Source organism: Ursus maritimus, unplaced genomic scaffold, assembly GCF_017311325.1.
Source record: "Ursus maritimus isolate PB19 unplaced genomic scaffold, ASM1731132v1 scaffold_4, whole genome shotgun sequence".
In the NCBI taxonomy this organism is placed as follows: Eukaryota; Metazoa; Chordata; class Mammalia; order Carnivora; family Ursidae; genus Ursus; species Ursus maritimus.
In genome coordinates this window covers 46,108,394-46,130,732 of record NW_024426552.1, presented here as the reverse complement: position 1 = coordinate 46,130,732, position 22,339 = coordinate 46,108,394, and the positions used below count along the sequence as shown (strand labels likewise).

General features: G+C 36.9%; 1 protein-coding gene across 2 annotated transcripts in view; it reads right to left on the bottom strand.

Annotated features, from left to right (window-relative positions):
- The window catches only part of TBC1D23 (TBC1 domain family member 23), a 55,102-nt gene extending 33,652 nt beyond the window's left edge, over positions 1-21,450 (bottom strand). Inside the window, exons 1-2 of one of the 2 annotated variants that reach the window (XM_008702006.2) lie at positions 21,175-21,450; positions 1,029-1,140 (exon numbers count right to left, since the gene is read on the bottom strand). In XM_008702006.2, coding sequence (XP_008700228.1) covers positions 1,029-1,140; positions 21,175-21,227 — 165 coding nt within the window. In that variant the 5' untranslated portion in view covers positions 21,228-21,450. The remainder of the gene's footprint in view (positions 1-1,028; positions 1,141-21,174) is intronic. The other variant, XM_008702005.2, reaches the window with a different exon arrangement.
- Between the last annotated feature and the right edge of the window lie 889 nt (positions 21,451-22,339).

Here is a 22,339-nt window from a genome sequence, read left to right as displayed (position 1 = left end):
ATATGATGCTATTTAGAGGTGAGGCCTTTGGGAGGTGATTAGGTCACGAGGGTGGAGCCCTCATAATGGAATTAGTGTCCTTATACAAAAGACTCCAGAAGGAGCCCCTGGCCCTTCAGACATGTGAGGACACAATAAGGATTCACTTTTTTTCAGTTTAATGGTATTACAGTTGTTTTAAAAGTTTTTATCTTTTAGACTTTCATACTAAAGTATTTTGGTGTGCTACCAAGGATTTGCTTTAGAATAATCCAGTGTGTGGAGTGGGGAGGAAAAGATGGAGATACTAATTAATCAAGATTGGCCAAACAGTTAAAGCTAAGTGATGGGTCATGGGGGTTCATTATACAAGTATCTACTTTTGTATGTGTTTTACATTTCTATAATAAAACATTCAGAATTCTACATACAGTTATAATTCCATTTCTGTTACATACATATGCGCAGAGAAGAAAAAAATAAAAAGATACATACTAAGACATATGTTTTACCCATAGGTGATAGACAACAGATGATTTTTACCTTATTCTATGCTTATATGTTTTAACAAAGATGAGTATTTCTTTTGCAATCATAACAAAATCTTAATTTAAAATTAAAAAAAATGATAATACACATGCACTGGAGAACAGTTGAAGAGGAAAATAAAGCAAAGTAAATTATCCTGTAATTCCAACACACAGAGAGACCTATGTCCCTTCCCCACCTCGTCTTTAACATAGCTGAGGTAATTCCTGCTCCAATTATAAATCCTATTTTATTCATTGGTTGCATTTTCTCATTTCATTAAACTATCTTCATAAACATCATTTCTAATAACTACAGAAGAAACACTGCCTTTCAAAACCTAAATTATTAAACAACCAAACATGACAGAAACACACATTTTTAGTAAGTTGCTCTGTTTGATAAATTCTCTAGATGCAGCACGCTCATAAGATAAAGTTTTCTGCAACTTAAACAGCTGAACATAAAAATTCTCAAATGTTATTCTTAAGTGAACATATTTTGTTTTAGTTTCCAGTTACCTTCCAAACCTTGGCCCTCAGATCAGCAGGCAGTGGTCTCCCTTGAATTATATTTCTCAAAGTTTCAAGATCACAACCTCCTGCTTCCAGAGCTTCTTCAAGATCTTTTTCCCTAAAAAACAAGTCCTTAATAGATCAATTTTACTTATGTTTTCTTATTCGAGATTCATTTATCAGCACGGCCAATTAAAGGTCGTGTCTATGAAAAGAAGGTTCTCAGCAGCCAAAACGTAATGCCAAGGCATACACGGCATTTTATTTGCTTGAAAGGGAATCTCAGGTTTCACGCAGTTTACTCTTACTTTGCATTTAGTTCTAACAAGCTGAGTTATGTTTTCTAAGATACGAAACTTAAAAAGAGAAGACAGGGCATGCAAGCTGACGGCACTGAAAAGTCATAGTAACAGTACTATTCATGGTAGTAGTAATGACTAACACTTTATATCGCACTATCTTTGTGCCAGGCACCTTTCCAAACACTGTGCCTGTGTTTTTTTAATTCTCACAACAACCCTATGAAGTAACCACAATCATCACTGGCCCCAGTTTACATATGCAAAAGTTGAGGCAAAGAGGAATTATATAGCTTATGATCACTTATCAAGTAAGTACTAGAGCCAAGATTCAAACTTTAACAGTTAGGTTCCAGAATTTATGTTCCTAATATTATGCTAAATAGTGGCAAAGAGGAGAAATCATAAAATTCAGCCAAGAATTCAAAGCACTGCAGTATGGGAATACTTAGTACATTACTTATACAGATATCATGCCTAGAGCAGTGCCTGGCTTACAGTGTCCAATTAATGTTAGAGGAACAAAAAAGCTCTAATGGCACCACTGTATTATATAGTAAAGCAAAACAAGACAACATCACCAAGTAAATCATCAGGCAATTATGCTCAGTCTACCATGTTTAAAGAGAAAATTAAACATGAAATAAATTTTGTTTGTATATACTTAAAAAGAATACATTAAAAAAAACTTTCACAAATGTTATGAATTTTTAACCATGAAATAACACTTAAAATAATTAATTCCCCAGAATTCTCAAAAGCTGAAGTTTCACTCTTTGTAATTTTAATATGCAATACAAAAAAAAATCTACACAAATAAAAATCCACAACTCAGCCAATTTCTAAAATTCTTTGAAGCAGACCAAAAGGCAGTCTCCCATTACAATCAGGAAACAAAGATTTTGTCACATTTTTGCGTGTATAGGTGGTTTTGAGAAAAATAATTTACTTCCATTCTATATTCTCTCAATAAGACAATTTAAATCTCCCCTATTGATAGGATTCCAAAAATATTAGTTTAAATGTATAACTTTTTTGAAAGATTTTATTTATGTATTTGACAGAGACAATGTAAGCAAGGGGAGCAGCAGGCAGAGGGAGAGGGAGAAGCAGACTCCCCACTGAGCAGGGAGCCCGATGCAGAACTCCATCCCACGACCCTGAGATCGATCATGTCTTGAGCTGAAGGCAGCCACTTAACCAACTGAGCCACTCAAGTGCCCCTAAATGTATAAATTTACTAAAGTGTTCCCTTCTTAAGAGGAATTAAATGAAAATATAATCACTTGGGATCATATTCAATAGAAATATAGTGATCAAATTTGAGAGATTTCTTAACAAAGCTACTATAAATTCATAAGAACAAGAAGATAACAGTAATGACACAAGAAACATTTTGTTCTTTTGCTATATGGTCACCAAAGTGCTGGAGGAGAAAGTGAGGGAAAGAGATTTCAAGTCTTCTGCTGAGAAATGGTTCAGGCCTGTAGCTGATAAAGAATGGGGTTTAATCTATTATATTCTGGACGAAATGTAAGAGAGATCCTGTTAGAATTTGAAAGATTGTTTGTAACCATGAAACAAAGAAAATTTAATGTGATCTTTGATGAATAAATACCATATTTTTAATGATTAAGTATGTAAACGAACTGAAGACACCACTGCATGAGATGGAATTCTTCTACCAAATAAATGAAGAACCAGAATTTTTCTATTTTTCAATGCAAAAATCTTTCGTTTCTTTTTGAAGTAACTTTGCCAAATCCCTTAGTATTCCAGACACCAAAGTCAGTATTTTGGGGCAAAAGGCCCAACCCTCAACATACTTTTTAGATCATAATAATGTACAAGCACATCCCTACTGATACAGCTGCTGTTGGATTTTTTGATGCTGCCCCCAGGGAACCACAAACGTGGTGTCCAGCAGAGCAGTCATAAGCAAGAAACCAGCAAATGCTCCAACTTAAGTAGTAAAAGGAATTTCTCACAAACGGAACAATTAAAAGTAACGTTATTTTCTGAACAAGGTACTCAAAAGTTCAGTTATCAGACCTTCAACATTATAAACGCACTTGTGAAAGTAGGGAAGAGTTGAAAATAGTGAAGTTCAATAATTCATGTAAGGCTCAAGTTCCTATCAAGAGATAGGAACTCTATGGCACTTAGCTCTCAAACAGAATTTTCCTTCCCCTAAACCAAGTTTCCCCCTACTTTTGAATAAGCAATACCTAACATTCGAAAGCAAGACCCACGTCTGATGGAGTATGATTGGGCAGACTATGGTTTTTAAATCTTCTTTGATGATGGTGGTTTCTTACAGGATAAAGGTTGGTAGAAATGTACTGCACAGTCAGGCAGGTCCTAAAATAGAAAAGCACAGGCCTTATCCATTAATTCTAGTTAAGTCCGAAAAATTATTGTCTACTTTGCTCAGAAAGTTCATGGCAGAGCAAATTCAAAACATTGGGGTTGCAAATTAACAGAAATGCATCTCTTCCCGGTTCTGTGACACTGAAACTGTATTTGTTAGTATAATACTATAAGTTACTGCTGATGATCTAGCAATGACTTATTTTCAAAACCTAAATAAAACATAACAGAATATTCCCTCACTTGATGTTCTGTGGCAAAATCACCTAATCTAAGCATTGTAACCCAAGTTGCTTTAGAATTATGGCAAGGCAAACAATCTGACTACATTCATATGAAGTTAGTTTAATGCTTATTCAAGCTAGCAACAGAGTAAGATTAAGATTTTTATTCGTCAACCAAATGGTGAGTAACTTCTGGCACATGGAAGCATTTGCACAAAGCAATTTAAGAGGGCATGGTGGGAGAGGGGAACATGAATTTTCAAGCACTACCAAATTAAATATGGATTTCTAAATGCTTCTAGGATTAATAAATTCAATTCGAAATTTTGTACATAATTATTTTATGAATAAGCCATAAAATGAATCCATTTGAAATTATAATTTTTAAAAGCAACTAGATTATATAAGTTGTGTTCCTAGAAGTTAAAAAGTCATAGAAAATCTGCCACGGGGTGGGGGGGAAGGGACGACTGTATATTACACTTTTTTTAAAGATTTCATTTATTTATTTGAGAGAGAGACAGAGAGAGAGAGCACAAGCAGGAGGAGGGGCAGAAGGAGAGGGAGAAGGAGGCTCCCTGCTTAGTGGGGCTTGATCCCAGGATCCTGAAATCTTGGCCTGCAGCCACTTAACTAACTAAGCCACCCAGGGCCCCTACACTATCTTCTAAATTGTTTTTCCCCTAACCATGTTTTAAAAACTTCTTTTCCCTATAATTTCAAAAATTGATGAAAACTTTAATTGTACATACTCCAAACAGGAGATGAAAACAAGACTTAGTTCATCTGTGTCTTCTTTTTTTAACATGTATCTTTCTGCACTTAACTCCATATCCATTATCAGCCATTCTCCACTCCTCCCCACCCTGCTCCCAGCCTCTGACCACCACTGATTTACTTTCTGTCTCTATACATTTACCTATTCTGGACATTATATTTTATTTTTTAAAGTTTATTCATTTTTTAAGTAATCTCTACACCCAACATGGGGCTCGAATTCATGACCCCAAGATCAAGAGTTGCATGCAAATAAGTGTTGGCGAGGATGTGGAGAAACTGGAACCCTGTGCACCATCGGTGGGACTATAAAATGGTGTAGCCACTATGGAAAATGGTATGGCTATTCTTCAAAAAATTAAAATACAGAATTACCATATGATCCAGCAATTCCACTTCTGATTCTATACCCAAAAGAAGTGAAAGCAGGAACCTGAATAGATATTTGTACACCCATGTTCATAACAGCAATATTCCCAATAGCCAAAGGTGGAAGCAACACAAATATCCTTCAGTGGATAAATGGATAAATGAAATGGGGTATATACATACAAAATGGAATATCATTCATCCTTACAAAGGAAAAAAATTGAGACATCTACAACATGAATGGATCTTGAGGACATTATGCTAAGCGAAATAAGCCAATCACAAAAAGACAAATACTGTACAACTGTACTTATTTGAGGTACCTAGAACAGTCAAATTCACAGACAGAAAGAAAATAGTAGTTGCTAGGGACTGGAAGTAGGTCAGAGGTATGTCAGTATCCATTAGAACAAAAACCAAAATTGTGAAAGGTAGCTACTTCAGAGAAATGAGATGGGAAGGACAATTACTTTGCACATAGCATTAGTCAGTAAAGCTTGAGCATATTTATGTCGTATATTTGTATGTACTGCTTGAATAATTTAAATATTTATGGATTCCTTTTTAACATTAATACCCTTTCAGTCAGCAATAATGGAGAATGAGTAAAATGATTCAGCTAAAAGCATGTTCAAAGTAGTGCTTATTATGACTATGAAAATTACGATGTAGCTGTCTTAAAATGAGGAACTGATCTAAATTAGTAGAGGGAATATGAGGCAACAATTTAAAATGCTGAAAAACAAAAAATGACACAGAAAATGTTTATCATATTAATGACATATAGCAAGTTTTTAAAAACGGGCAGTTTTAAAGCTAACATACAGCATATATGTGCTAAAGAAATAGTATACTATCCCCACTTCCCATCCACTCTTTCCCACACACACTGGGAAGCTATGAAAAAATGTTTATTTCAAGTAGAGTGCTTATAGGACAGTTTTAATGTGTCCTTTTTTTTTTTTTTTTTTGAAGGGGGTATTATTGTAGTCTAAAATGAACAAATATTTGTGAGGAGAAAGAAACAAGAATGATGCCTCACTTCTTGTCTTCCATCTTAAGTAAGACCACCCCCCATAGCCCCCTGACCATGGCCTAAGTAAGACCTTAAGCACTAAATGTCACTCCTTTGTCCTCCTGCATCATTCAGAAAGCTACATATTCTCAGCATTGGGTTAATCTAACCAATTCTGTCTTTTGTTCCTACACTCCGCTCAATAAAGACTTCGTGGGAAAATAAATTAAGACAACTTTATGATGCTATCATAAATTCACCATCTTCTCTATCCGCTTGGCATCAATGCTGGCTGAAAATTTCCTATTCACCACTTTCTTCAGAACCCCTATACAGCCACTTTACCTCATCTGACTTGAAAGAAAAAATAGAGGCCAGCAGGCTTCTCTTCCCTTTGATCTCAGCTCCTCTCCAAAAACAAACACAAGCAACTTACCATCATCTCCAGACAGCGTTTCCGTCTTTCTTCTGTGAACAGACATCTATGTATCCTTTCTCTAGTCTTAACACTGGTAATTTCACCGGGGTCTTCTCTCTTCCCCTGAACTCTTCTGAAACCATGTGCCACCAATTATCCCCTCTCTCCTATCTTCCACTTTCTTTTTCCAGTATGCTTTATATCAGCATTAGAAACAACATCAACAACACCACGAAAGTTCCTCCAAACTTTCCTTTCCATCTAGTTACCAAACTCTTGGTTGTTCCTTTCACAACAAAGAATTCTCAACAATATATGTCACTATTTCTCCCTCATCTTCCTCTCAATTCCCCCTCTTTTACTCCCCATCATTTTTCCTCCCTCTTTCACCCCCACCACTCCATAGGGACCACTCTCCCTATGCTCCCCACTTCCTGTCTAATATCCAAATCTTTACCTTAATGCAACTTTTCCAAGGCATCTGACAACTCTTCTTTCTTCAAAAAGATATACAAATGACCAATAAGTACATGAAAAGACATTCAACATCATTTGCCACTAGGGAAATTCAAATAAAAACCACAATGAGATACCATTTTACATTCACAAGAATAGCTAATATCAAAAAGACACACTACATTTCACACCCATTAGGATGGCTAGTATCAAAAAAAGGAAAAGAACATGGAGATATTACAATCCTTGTGCACTGCTGGTGGGAATGTAAAATGGTAAAGCCACTGTGGAAAAGTTTGGCAGTTACTTAAAAAGTTACAGAGAATTACCATATAATCTAGCAATTCCAGTTCTGGGTATATATATCCAAAATAATTAAAAACAAGGACTCAAATAGTTATTTCTACAACCACATTCATAGCATTATTCATAATAGCCAAAAAGTGGAAACAACCCAAATATCTATCAATGGATGGGTAAACAAAATGTGGTACACACATACAATGAAATATTACTCAGCCTTAAAAAGGAAGGAAATTCTGACAGATGGTACAACATGGATGAACTCTGAAGACAAGTGATACATGAAATAAACCAGTCACAAAAGAGTAAATACTGTATGATTACACTTATATTAGGTACCCAAAATAGTCAAATTCATAGAGATAGAAAATATAAGTTACCAGGGGATAGAGGTAGAAGAAGTGAATGGGAAGTTACTGCTTATTAGTTATAAAGCATCTGTTTGGGATGATGAAAAATTCTGGAAATGCACAGTGGTGAGTGATGGTTGTACATAACTGAATGTACTTAATGTCACTGAACTGTACATGTTAAAATGGTAAAACTTAGATGTTATATATATTATACCTCATAAAAAAAAAAACAAAAACTTGTACATCAGTGCTTATGATGGTATTATTTATAATAGCCAAAAAGTAGAAGGAATCCAAAAGTCCACCACCTGATGAATAAATAAAATGTAACATATTCATACAATGGAATATTACTCAGAAATAAAAAGGAATGAACTACTGATACATGTAACACCTTGATAAACCCTGAAAACATTATGCTAAGTGAAAGAAACCAGACACAAAGGCCACGTATTGTATGATTCCACTCACATGAAACATCTAAAGTAGGCAAATGTATGGAGACAAAAAGTAGATCAGTGGTTGTCAGGGGGTCTAGGGTGACAAGGAATGAGAGAGACTGTAATGGGTAGGAGGTTTCTTCTGGGGAAAATGAAAATAGTATAAACTTATATCACAATGATGACTGCCTGACACTTCAAATACACTAAAACCATTGAACTGTATATGTACACTTCAAATGGGTGAATTTTATGGTACATAAATTATACATCAATAAAAATGTTACAAAAGAAGTAACTGTATCAGAAAAAGTTTAGGGATGCTTTAATTTAGGGCTTTCAAATAAAGCTACTGTGTCAAACCCTCATTTACCATTTCAATAAAAGAGTGTATCATACGAAAGGTTCAAGCCACACCTCAGGTTAAAGGGTAAGAGCTTGCCTTGCCTCTTTAATTCCCTGACTTGAGAGCAGCACATTTAACTACCACTGTGGGAAAGGAACTAACTCCTAAACAGTTGATATGGCAGCTCAATAGCAAGACCACCAAGAAACTGAGGATATAAAGGATTTGAGGCGACATATTACAGAGAAAATAACATAAAATTTAAAATCAGAAAATGTGACATCACACCTATACACTTAACAGCCGTGTGACCTAGAATACAAACTTATTCTTCACCTATAAAATGGGGTGATTCATTGATACCAATGAATCAAGAGGTGGGAAGTATTCATATGGCATATGAATATCTTCTGTTCTACCACAGTATCCCTCCCACTCCTCTTTCCATTTCATCTTAATGCCTAAAGCTTGCCTGAATCTGTCCTTTTCAACCCTCTCTTTCTGGATAGTATCCATTGGCACTGAAGCCTTCACTGTAGCTGTGAGACAGTAAGTTGTTCACCTAACCATTTATGGGTACATGTGACACAAATCCTGAGACAAATGGAATAATAATAAAACACGGAAAAGAGAAAATATGTATGCAGGAACACTAAGCCACTCCTTATTTAGTTAAGAATAAATATTTAAAGGCAAAATTAGCACTCAATAAAAGTTTTTTAAAGAAAAAGCATTCATACAAAATAATGAAAAAGTCCTAGAATTAAGCAATTAGTAATCATTCCCAGCAACTTATTAGATAGTCTGTATGATTTCTCATAGCCTATTCAACTTCAGAGTAACACTCTTGTCACCTGAGCATATTGAGATAAATTTCTAAGTTTACATACGATGTTCTCTGAATGGAAAAAAAATTTTTTTTAATTCATGAAGCCTCTCAGTCTACCAAGTACACCAAATCAACTTCACCAGTTTTCCAAATTCTTGAAATCTAATCCTTTTTAAAGACCTAAATGTGAGGTAGGAATCCATCAAAATCCTACAGGAGAATACAGGCAGCAACGTCTTCGACCTCAGCCACAATAACTACTTGCTAGACAAGTCTCCAAAGCAAAGGGAAACAAAAGCAAAAATGAAGTATTGGGATTTAATCAAGATAAAAAGCTTCTGTACAGCAAGGGAAACAATCAACAAAACTAAAAGGCAACCTACAGAATGGGAGAAGATATCTGCAAAAGACATATTAGATAAAGGGCTAGTATCCAAGATCTATAAAGAACTTAACAAACTCAACACCCAAAAGACAAAGAATCCAGTCAAGAAATGGGCAGAAGACATGAACAAACATCTCTCCGAAGAAGACATACAATGGCCAATAGACACATGAAAAAAATGCTCTATATCACTTGGCATCAAGGAAATACAAATCAGGGGCGCCTGGGTGGCACAGCGGTTAAGCGTCTGCCTTCGGCTCAGGGCGTGATCCTGGCGTTGTGGGATCGAGCCCCACATCAGGCTCCTCCACTGTGAGCCTGCTTCTTCCTCTCCCACTCCCCCTGCTTGTGTTCCCTCTCTCGCTGGCTGTCTCTGTCTCTGTCAAATAAATAAATAAAATCTTTTAAAAAAAAAAAGAAAAAAAGGAAATACAAATCAAAACCACAATGAGATACCACCTCACACCAGTCAGAATGGTTAAAATTAACAAGACAGGAAACAACAGATGTTGGAGAGGGTGTGGAGAAAGGGGAACTCTCTACACTACTGGTTGGAAAGCAAGCTGGTGCAGCCACTCTGGAAAACAGTATGGAGGTTCCTCAAGAAGTTTTAAAAATAGAGCTACCCTATGACCCGGCAATTGCACTAGCAGGTATTTACCCCAAAGATACAAATATAGTGATCCGAAGGGGCACCTTCACCCCAATGTTCATAGCAGCAATGTCCACAATAGCCAAACTGTGGAAAGAGCCCAGATGTCCATCAGCAGATGAATAAAGAAGATGTATGACATATATACAATGGAATATTACTCAGCCATCAGAAAGGATGGATACTTACCATTTACATCAACGTGGATGGAACTGAAGGGTATTACGCTCAGTGAAATAAGTCAATCAGAGAAAGACAACTGTGGTTGTCAGAGAAAGACCACATATGGTTCCACTCATATGTGGAATATAAGAAACAGCGCAGAGGATCATAGGGGAAGGGAGGGAAAACTAAATGGGAAGAAATCAGAGAGAGAGAAAAACCATGAGAGACTCTATAGGAAACAAACTGAGGGTTGCTGGAGGGGTGGTGGGTGGGGGGATGGTGTAATTGGATGATGGGCAGTAAGGAAGGCACATGATGTGATGAGCACTGAGTGTTACATGCAACTGCTGAATTACTGAACACTACATCTGAAACTAATGATGTACTATTGTTGGCTAGCTGAATTTAAATTTATAAAAAAATCTAATCCACTACAAAAAAAAAAAAAGACCACATGGGACCTAGAATATATGTTAATCACCTAAACTTCAAAGAGTACAAAGAAACTATAGAGAAAAAACAATCACCAAATTTTTTCCAATCTTTAAAAATTAATTTTGTATCTTCAACTGGTTGGGGTCTAAGATATATTATTTTTGATAAAAATAAAAATTTAGAAGCTGCACTAATAAGGAAATCAATAAAAGCCAAAGTGTGCTACATAAACATCTTAAACATGTTATTTCTACTGCAAAGGATATTACTCAAACTTCTGAGTCTGCTAGCAGTATTAAACAGAGCCAAGAGATAAAATGGACTCATAACTTAGAGCATTCAAAAATATAAAGAACAATATAGTCTGTGATTATTGTTTCCTCAAATATTTCCACATCTGCTTATTCAACAGGTCCTATACATGACCCACTCCCTTTCAAAGTCCTCTCTCCCCCTCCTTTTCCAGTTCAACTCCCTGAAAACAGTAGTCACCACTCATTTCTACTTAACTCTCTCCTCATTCACTCAAATCCTCCACCCTTTTCCTGAAACTGCTCCAAAAAATCATTGATTATCTCTCTCAGTCGTTGTCCTCTTTGCATACTCTGCAAAGCTGGATTCTCTCCTTAAATCACTCTCCTTAAGTTTCCATTACTTTCCTATACCTCTAACCCTGGCTCTGAATTTTCCTTCCCTGTCAAAAGTACTCTTTTATTCAAACCTTCAATAAATACATGTTGAGCACCACTACCTGCTAGCCACTGTGTGAGGTACTGGAGATCTAGCAGTGAACAAAAAGTCAGGCTCTCATGTAGCCTACATTCCAGCTGGCGATTCCAAGTTTGTTTGTTTTTTTTAATGTTTTTTTTTTATTATGTTAGTCACCATACAGTACATCCCTGGTTTTTGATGTAAAGTTCCATGATTCATTAGTTTTATCTTAAATCCTATTACCTGAAACCCACGCAAAAAAGGTGGGAGCAGGTCCTTCTGAAGTGCAGTCTGTTTGTATTTGTCTGGAATGTAAATCACTATGAGCACAAATTAAAACATGACAGGCCAGCTTGCCCATATATATATATATTGCATCCAGGCACAAGCCTCTGATCAATTACTTAAAAACTCAAAAACGACCAGCTAACTAGTTGTAAGAACCAGCAGATTGTGTAAGTGTCAAGTTGCACAAGTGAAGTTGTGGTTTCATGACTACCTTGTGCCACCTTATTTCTGTTTATTTCTTAATGCCCAGGTCCCGACACATCAGCATCAAAAGCTTTGCTTGAACTTATTTTGCTACCATTGTTAGCAAACTGGTTACAAATTACTACCACACCCATACTCCTTAATTAGTTCCTGAATGTTTTGTGTGATATCTGTTAGAGATCGAAATAAGACAACTTTGTTACACATTCACTCCTACAGTAGATATGGATGAAGCTCAATGACCATTATATGTACTGTGTAACTTATTTATTTTATTTATTTATATATTTTTTAAGTACGCTCTATGTGGGCCTTGAACATGACCCCAAGATCATGAGTCCCAAGCTCTACCAACTGAGCCAGCTAGGTGTCCCATGTGTAACTTATTTTTAAATACCAATCTCAAACCATTAAAACTTTTTTTTTTAAAGAAAGGTTTTTTATTTCTTTTTTTTTTTTGAGAGAGAGAGAGTGCATGCAAGGTGGCGAGTGGGGCGGGGTGGGGGGAGGCAGAGGAAGAGGGAGAGAGAGAATCTCAAGCAGGCTCCACACCCAATGTGGAGCCTGACGTGGGGCTCCATCTCAAGTCCCTGAGATCATGACCCGAGCTGAAATCAAGAATCAGATGCTTAACCGACTGAGTCACCCAGGTGCCCCCCAAACCATCAAAACTTTCTAACAACAAACAGTATGAGACACATTAAGAAATGACCATGATACTTTACAGTCAATGAAAGCACAATATGGTAATTGTGAAATCTTGATGTTATCTAGATTTTTGTCAGAATCAGACACACTTATTATAGCACTTTAACAAGTTGTATATTTGAATGCCAAGAAAAAAAAATCCCATTCACCAGCTTTAAAAAAAAATTAGTGAAACTTTGTATCAGGATCAGATCCACAAAAGCAGCTTTGGGAGATTCCCCTACCAAATCATACAATCCTCTCCAGAATTTATGCTTAAGCAGGATCTTGTGCCAAGTAAAGAAGGTGTAAATCTAGTCCTCTGTGCTTGACAAGCCAAACAAACATGGTATCTACAGTATTTCAGCACTGTGCAAAGGCAAAGGAGTCAGAGATCATACAACGCCGCTCTGTAAACTACTAAAATTAACTAACTACAAATAGAACAGATGCTTTAAATCTTCAGACTTATTTTTGATCCATAATCTAAGTAGATCAAATTGCAACAATGGTATCAATGGGGTGTGCCCCTTCTAAGAAAAAACTCAGGAATTTCTGCCTTAGCAAAAGGGGGAAAAAAGCAACTATAGCAGCTCCTCATAATTTCTACTGTATATATAATGTTGCAATGCATTTGCTGTAAGACTTTGCTTGCAAAATGGAAGAGTATCTTCTTTACTAATGGGAAGCTGACTTTAGAGAGTGCTCCAAATCCTTTCCTCTTTCATGCTTCCTCAAAATGAAAAGTCCCTAACAGCATATACTGTGCTTTTCTATAGATAAGAGGTGACCTTTCCAGCACTTTTTTTAAAAGATTTATTTATTTATTTTTGAGAGAGAGAGAGAGAGACTGTAGGCATATGCAGGGGGGCGGGGGGGGGGGGGGAAACAGACTCACTGATGAGTCCAGAACCCGATGGATGTGGGGCTCCATCTTAGGAACCTGAGATCATGACCTGAGCTGAAATCAAGAGCCAGGCACTCAACCAACTGAGCAACCCAGGCACCCCGACTTTTCAGCACTTTCAAAGCACAAAGAAATGCACATTCCAGCTGGCGATTCCAAGTTTGTTTGGAGGTATCCTCAAGGTATCCCCCACCCCACCAAAGCAGTAGTTTATTTGGAAAAAGAGTATGTCCTTTGCCCAAGAGAAAGAATGGGATAAAAACAACACAAGTCAACACAGAACAGCACATTACTTATTTCTATCGCAAATTTCCAATTTATCTAAAATGTGATGAGAAAAGAAACACTACCAATATCCCACCATCATTTTAGAAAATAAAGGAACACTACTACAAATGAGGTGACAGCACTGCACGTCTTTCCAAGGGTACTTTACCAATGGAGATTAGCTTGGCAAAGAAATTACACAATAGATTTTTTTTAACTTGCATTGCAATCATCAATGATAATTTATTTGATTTATTTGATTAAAGAGAATCTCATTTACTTTCATGTCAGTGGTTAAATCTAAACAGAATCTACAAAATAAAGCTCAAGAATTGCTGGTATTTAATTACACAGCTATATGAGATAAATACATATCTTCTATGAGATAAATACATTCTATATGAGATAAATATGTTACTTTTATACTTCAAAACAAAGGCTAGAAACTCCTGAAAGGGGAAAGTAACCACAAGAGAATTATTTTAAAACCAAGTTTCTTGGGGGAGGTAGGGTCGTCTGCTTCTCCCTCTCCTTCTTCTCCTCCTCGTGCTCTCTCAAATAAATAAAATCTTTAAAAACAAAAAACAAAAAACCAAGCTTCTTGTTTCTTCAATATCCCTGAATAAAACTACAGAAAAATTACTGAGCTGATAAAGTTACTAAACTGTATAATTACTTATATTTTCTAATTAAATATCAGTACTATGTCCTCACAGACTGTAAATAATAATTCCATTTTATATATAATATAGGTACATGTAATATATTACTTATATAACATATATTTAACATAATTATACAAATACATTTAAATATATAACATATATAAGATAAGTACATATTATCTAAATGTGATACATAAGCATAATATCTCAAGATCAAAATCTAATCTATTTATTTTTGGCAAGGGTATGAGAATACATTATGAAAACTAAAGAGGTATATAGTATAGAATGCTCTTTATCACATCCCACCATATCAATTATGAATTGTCCCTTTTTGTGTATATAAGACAGACAATGTGGTACACAGCTTATGCATACCCTTACAGCTTTATGGGTGCCTCTGATATCAAATACATATGTTCAACAACGCACATCTTAGAACACTGTGTTTTCAAAACACAAGACTGAGCATAGGACTGGCAAATTTAAATTTTTTTTTTTAAAGTAGGCTCCACATCCAGCGTAGAGCCCAACACAGGGCTTGAACTCACAACCCTGAGATCAAGACCTGAGCTCATATCAAGAGTCAGATGCTTAACCGACAGAGCCACACAGGCCCCAGGACTAGCATATTTTTAATTGGGTTCTCTCTAGGTGTCTGTCCAAGTACATGTGAAATACATAATATATATGCAATCAACTTTAGAAAGGGCACAAGGCTAAAGGAGAAGTTTAAGTCCTAGATTTTCCACTAACTGGGTTTGTCATCTGACCATCCTAAGCCTCTCTTATCTCTAACAAGAAAACTACAATAACTCATAACATCTCCTTCTCATAGAATTGTTGTAAAAGCCAAATGAGATAGTATATACAGGCATTACATAAGAGATAAAGCCCTATGCAAACACATAGTATTTTCTTATATCTTGCTAAAATTATTAAATATCACCATAGCAACCAGTTTTATGTAACAACTGCTTTAAAGCAAGAAAAGCACACAATACAGCATTCCTACCTAACTATGAAATGCTACGTCAGCTTAAGGATAAGAAAAAACTCCTTTAATCCTCAAGAAAAAGAGAGGAAACTTAAAACAAATGATTTAATGATTTAATTACTGATCATTTTCTCAGCTCAGGTCAAAGGTTAGACAGACTCTTAAAAACAAATATACATGAAATTTCAGGAAATAGGTTTTTTTCAAATTGGCTCTTAACTTACTGCTCTTGCATTTCCACAAGAAACAATTTGCTCTTGTAAGCCTAACATAAGAGACTGATTTCTTTTCCATTTATAATTCTCCATATCTAAATAAGTTACTTCAAGCAATGTCCCTTTTCCCTTTCAAGCTACATGCTATTCAAGCAATTCAGAACAATGCAACTTCTGGTTTCAAATATGTCTCAAATTTTTTCGAAAACACCACAGAGCAGCTTGAATATAACCAGTCTTCAGTTAATGTCTGCTGAATGCTTTGCTAAACTGTTTCGCTTTTTTGATACATGAGGGAAGCCACTGTTTTTAGTTTATACCAAGTAGAATCCACATTTTAGCATAAGCAGCAGAAATGATTTGCCACACAGTTCTGTTCAGAATCAATTCTGTTCAGAAGTCAATTCTGTTCAGAAGACACCAACTCTAAGGTGGCTGTGTATTCCAGCACACTTAACAGGCTGCTCCAGAATTACCTGACTTGCCTCTAAGATAGGGAATGCACCTGTACTCTCTACAGTAAGTACACATAAAGGAAAATAAATTAATTGAATACTTTTTTTGGCATGCAAAAACCAATTACTAACATCCACAGGAGCAAAATCCTAGAAGTGAATTATTATTTAGGAATTACCTTTAAAAACAGTAAAATCTGAATTATAAGAAAAACATTAATGTAAATAGTATAAACAAAATAAGTCTTCTTAATTTCTTTTTTAAGTCTTAATTTCTTTTTTTTGTGAGTTCATGAAAAGCTAAAGGTGAATCTTGGTATTTATTTATTTATTTTAATAATATTTTTTTATTATGTTATGTTAGTCACCATACAGTACATCATTAGTTTTTGATGTACTGTTCCATGATTCATTGTTTGCATATAACACCCAGTGCTCCATGCAATACGTGCCCTCCTTAATACCTATCACCGGCCCAGCCCAATCCCCCACCTGCCTCCCCTCTGAAGTCCTCGGTTTGTTTCCCAGAGTCCGTAAGTCTTCTTAATTTCTAACCATTGTTGGCATTCTACTTATAGTTTACAAAATCAAACAGATGTCACTTAAAAACCCCTAATTCAAAACAATAAGGTTTATTTTCTCTTCATTTTCTGTAGGATAGTATCTAGTCTGCCCAGAACCACAAGCTGTCAATATTCCTCTTAAATAATAAGTTCCATTCTCTTTCATATTAAGTGTATTTCTTAACTGATTACATCATATCTGAAATTGCAATCACCTACTCCTTAAATCTCTCCTCATATTTGAAAGCTTATGAAACGGGAAGCATTGAGAATACTATTTACAAAGTGCACAAAACTTTGAAAAAGACCCTATTATTCCCAAAACAATTCTATTCACATTTAAAATGAACAATTAAAGTTTCTTTATGAACTGCTACTTTTACAATTTTAAGAAAAGGATAGCAACAATTTAAGAAGAGTTTAGCAATAAATTAAAATCATGACTTTAAAGTGAATATTGTGCAAAAATTTTAAACTAAACTCAGAATACCAACAACCGTTGGTAAAATTATTTATCTATACAAAAAATATTTTTAAAATTATGACTTTAGATCTTTAGGCATGTCAGGAAGAAAGCCTCAGAAAATGAGAAACTTCTGTACAAATACCGAGAAGAGTAATTATCCATCTTTGAAGTATAAAAATTTAACATGTGTTTGATTTTTACAAACCAGTAGGTTGTTTAAATTTAAATAATTTCAAGCTCTCAGGCACCTGGCTGGCTCAGTCAGCAGAGCATGAGACTCTTAATGTCAGGGTCATGGCTCAAGACCCACATTGGGAGTAGAGTTTACTTAGTAAAAAAAAAAAAATTTTAATAATTTCAAACTCACTATAAACATTTTTAAAGAATTTCTCCACACCCTCTGAGCTTACATGGCTGCAGTTTCAGAAAGTTACAGAGCTATTTTCTGATATCCTTGGTTTTTCATAAAAGGTGAGCATACAAGCAAACAATTACACAGTTCACAAAAACAATGGAGTCAGAAAATGTATATGAAATGACAGCTTGGTATGTTATTGCACGTGATTTTACAAAAGTCATTCAGACAATAAACATCTACTGAGCCACCTGCTATCAGCCTCTGCTCTTGAGAAGTTCACTAGGTAAACAACAAATGATAAATCATGTAATCAGATATATTACAGCATAATGTGTTAGGTGAAAAATATAACATAATATATAGAGATAAATTCCTCTGGCCAACTCATTTTGAGATATACATCATCTAGAACCTTGCTAAGGAGTATGGTCCATGAACCAGCACAATTGTCATCACCTAGAAGCTACTCAGGCAGAAATACAGAATCTCAGGTCCCAAGCAAATCTAGTGAATCTACATTTTAACAAGATCCCCAGGTAATTCTAATGCACATTTAAATTTTGTGAAGGACCGGCCTGGAACATAACTGAAAATATGTAAGTGTCGTCTTGTACTTTTAAGAACTTTGGGCCTCATCCTGAGCCTTTTTACAAAAGTATACACAATTTTAAATGGTCAGCTACCTAGTTTCACAGATTAAGAACAAAGAGGGAAATACCACTGACCACAAAGTAAGAAAACAGAAAAAAACTAACAAAAAGCAATCTCAAAAAGAGATGGTCACATGGGGCCATTTAACATAGCAACAATCCACCCTTTCAATAGCTGTCACCATATTACAGAAGTATAATAGTAATCGATATTCTTAAATGTGCCTCCTCTAACTGGATCACAAATTCCTTGAGGACAGGGACCTAGTTTTATTCTTACACACTTACATTTGTAAACTGAATGACCCTAAGTCACTGAGCTAAGTTCAGGTTAGGCAATGAGATACATAACACATTTCAGAAAAACTTCCATCTGAAAAAGTTACAATAAAAATGTGACTTGGTAGCTCAGTCGGTTAAGCATCTGACTCATGGTTTCAGCCCAGGTCATTATGTCAGGGTCATAAGATTGAGCCCAGTGTGGAGACTGCTTAAGATTCTCTCTCTCCCTCTACTTCTCCACCACCACCCCCCACACACACGCACTCTCCCTCCTTCTCTCAAAAAAAAAAAAAAAAAAAAAAGCGACTTTTTTTTTGGAAAGAGTAAACCCTCCCCATTCTGTAACAACCCATTCACCAGTCTAAGTACAGAGGCTTTACCAAATCTGTAGCTCCAAATCCAAATGTCCTCTCTGACTGTATTCAAACTCACTCCTAGGGGACACCCCTGAGCGGAGTAAGCAGAGAAAAAGGAGAAAGATTACATAAGAATGGAAGGAGAGCAGAAATCAGAGAATACCTCAGAGTTCCTCCACTCATGAAAATAAAAACAACAAAAATTGAAAGCCACACAACCTTAGAAGAGAACAAATGCTACCTTTAACATACCATTAATTCTATGCTCCTTGCCTCTGTGAATCAGACTCATATTCACAGTCCTCCTAAGAACTTCTCAAAGATACTTTAGAAACATTTCTCATGGCCTCCAATAAGCTTAACAGATCCAGTTTGTGATACAAAAATTCACACTTCCATGACAGCAAATTTCATGAAGTTCTAGTCCTCACTCTCCAAATAATTAGTTTTCTTGCCTATGCCCATGCTCACACTATTGCTCCTTTCAGAGGCCTTTCCCATCTGTTAATCCAATGTTAGCCACTAGCCATGAGGGCTATTTAACATTTGAAATGTGGCTAGATCCAATTGAGATGTAGGGTAAAGGTAAAATACACGTTGAATTTTGAAGGCTTGTTACCAAAAAAGATGTAAAATTATCTAATTGGTTTCTTTTAACAATGATATGTTGAAATAATATTTTGGATATAAATGTAATAATTTCAACTGTTTTTTGTTTTTTTTTTTTAATGTGGCTACTAGAAAATTTTAAATTACAGGGGCACCTGGCTGGCTCAGTCAGTGGAACATGTGACTTTTGATCTCAGGGTTGTGAGTTCAAGCCCCAGTTTGGGTGTTGAGATTACTTTAAAAAAATTTTTTTAATCTTTAAGAAAAAGAAAGAAAATTTTAAGTGGCGTATGTAGCTCATATTATACTTCTACTGGACATCACTAGTCTAAATCCTGTTGACTCTTCAAGGCCTAATTCAAACACCTTTGCCTCCATGAAGCTTCCCCCAATAACTGCAAATGGAAGTGGCTTCTGCCCCCCCCCTCCCGGAAATCCCATTAACACTTTCACTCACATTCCCGAAGAGCTGGATTAATTTTACCTTGTTACTGATCGTAATTTGTCACAGCTCTAACACAAGCAAATTGAGAAAAGGAACTACATGTAGGTCACAGGTAAATTTTCCTCCTACACCTTGGAGAGAGTACATACATGCATTAAGGTGATACTGGATGTCTGCTAATTGAGAGTTGAATTTCTCAGTTACTATATTATCTATCCCTTTCAATGATTTCCATTTCTTTCTCAAGGATTAAAGTCCATGTCTAAAATGTCCTGCATAATTTTTAGGCAAACAGCTTATTACATGAGCTGTATACATGTCATATGATGAAAAAGCAAATCTAAAACTAATGCATGTGGTCAATATACTTAAATAAAAATTCAAACAGTATCTAAAGGTTTCATCTTTCTTTATGACATCGTCCCTAAAAATGTATTGTAAAGATCAACTATTTCAAAAGTAGGTGCCTTTCTCAAAGATTAACGACCCTGCGTGACTGCAGTCTACCAAAAAATTATTGGAGGTCCCTCCCCCCAAAACCTCGAGTATAAGGTAAGCATGCAAAGTCTTGGGAGCAGCAAAATCAATGTCCACAAGGCATCCAAAGCTGTAAAGATTGAGCTGTGAGAAAAGTGGTCGGGGGGAAAAAAAAAGATCACTTGTATGAGACGAACAGTGGGAACTGTTGAAACGCAAAACAAGAAACAAAAACTAGAATAAAAAATATATCAACTCTGTGAGAGGGATCCTCCCTGGGTGTATCTCTCAACCTCTCAGGCAAAGGTTGTGGTGGTAATTTCAAGTATCTTGTCTTCAAATGGTATTCTAGTGCCTCAGATCTGTATCCCCGAAACTTCCTTCCGAACTAACCTACTCTAACTCCCAGGGCCACGAATTCCGGCCAAACCCAGCCCTCTCAAGCACGTTTTGGAAACCGGTGAACCAAACAGGAGGCCCGAACTGAGGATCAGTATACCTGGGCGACACCCCTCTCCCTAGAAGTCCGGCCTTAGCCCCTCTGGCTTGACGGAATTCGCTGAAAGGACCCGGCCGGCAGAGGGGGCGGGGCAGGGCAGTGGACTTTGTCCAGGACGGGTCTTCCCGTTCCATGCTGGCGCCTGCTGGTGCCTCAGGGACCGGCAGGATGGTGAGAAGGAAGAATACAGGGGTAAGAAGAATAAGCCCACTCACCAGCCGTCACCGCTCGACGTTGGCGGTGGCAGGACCTCTTCTCCTTCCGCCATTGCTGTTGACGTCCACGTCACTTTGCCGAAAAGTGGACCCGGCGCCGGGACAGACTCGGAGACCCAATGTCGTAAAAGATTCTCGGAAGTCTGGGACTGAGCTCCTGCAGAGGAAAAGAAAGAGGGAGGAGGCAAGAGACGAGAGGAACGCAACGTCACGACATCCCCACGGCGAAAGGCAGCTTGGGGGAGGAGACTTGGTCAAAGCTGTTACCCTTTCAAAGACTACGTGTCCCAGGATGCCCCGGGGACCCGGACGGAATGAGTGAGCAGGGGGAGTGGGCGGAGCTTGATGAGGGAACGTGACCTGGTAAAAGGACGCTGTGAGCGTCGCTTTTTAGCGTCCATTTGGCTTCTTCATCATATCTTGGCGTCCTACTTAACAAAATCAGAATTGGGAGTCCCAACCAGTGGAGAGAATAGGAAAGGGGAGAATGCCACAGGGAAGGTGGAAGGTAGGAGGATAGACACATTTCAGTCATTTCCTACTGTTAACAGCTGGGTTTGCGGAAAGAGTTGGGTGTAAGGAAAGGTCACGCCCACCCCTATTTGTGGGGCGCGGTCAAAAGTACAAATGGAGGCCACATACTTTTTGCCTGGATACTTGAAAGTTGTTTGAAAGCAAGCGCTAAAAATAAAGGAAATATGCTCCAACCTCCCGCCTTTATATATCTATCTTCCTAATAATCTGGAAGGTCAAATCCAAACTAGATTTCTAGAACTCCTGGAGTTCCAGAAAGAGCTGCCACGTTTCTTCTCTTCCCACCCTTCTTCCATTCCTGCTCACTCCACAGGTATGGGCACCTTGGCCTCCACATCCAAGCTCGGTCCACACCACCACCATCAAAGCACTAGTCTTTTGTCTCCCCTTGACCATTCCTGGTGGGCACAAGCTCAGGAGGATGGACCTAGGGAAATGCTTTTGCAAGCCCTGGAACCAACACAGATGAAGTAGAGATGCATGTAGCAATATGAATAAATCTGAAAAATACAATGTTAAATGGACAAAACAGATTGCAGAAGGTTAGGTAAGGTATGGTGTCATTTATAGTTGGTGTTAAAAATAGGCAATACAATATGTTTATGAATAGAGACTTATGTGATTTTTAAAA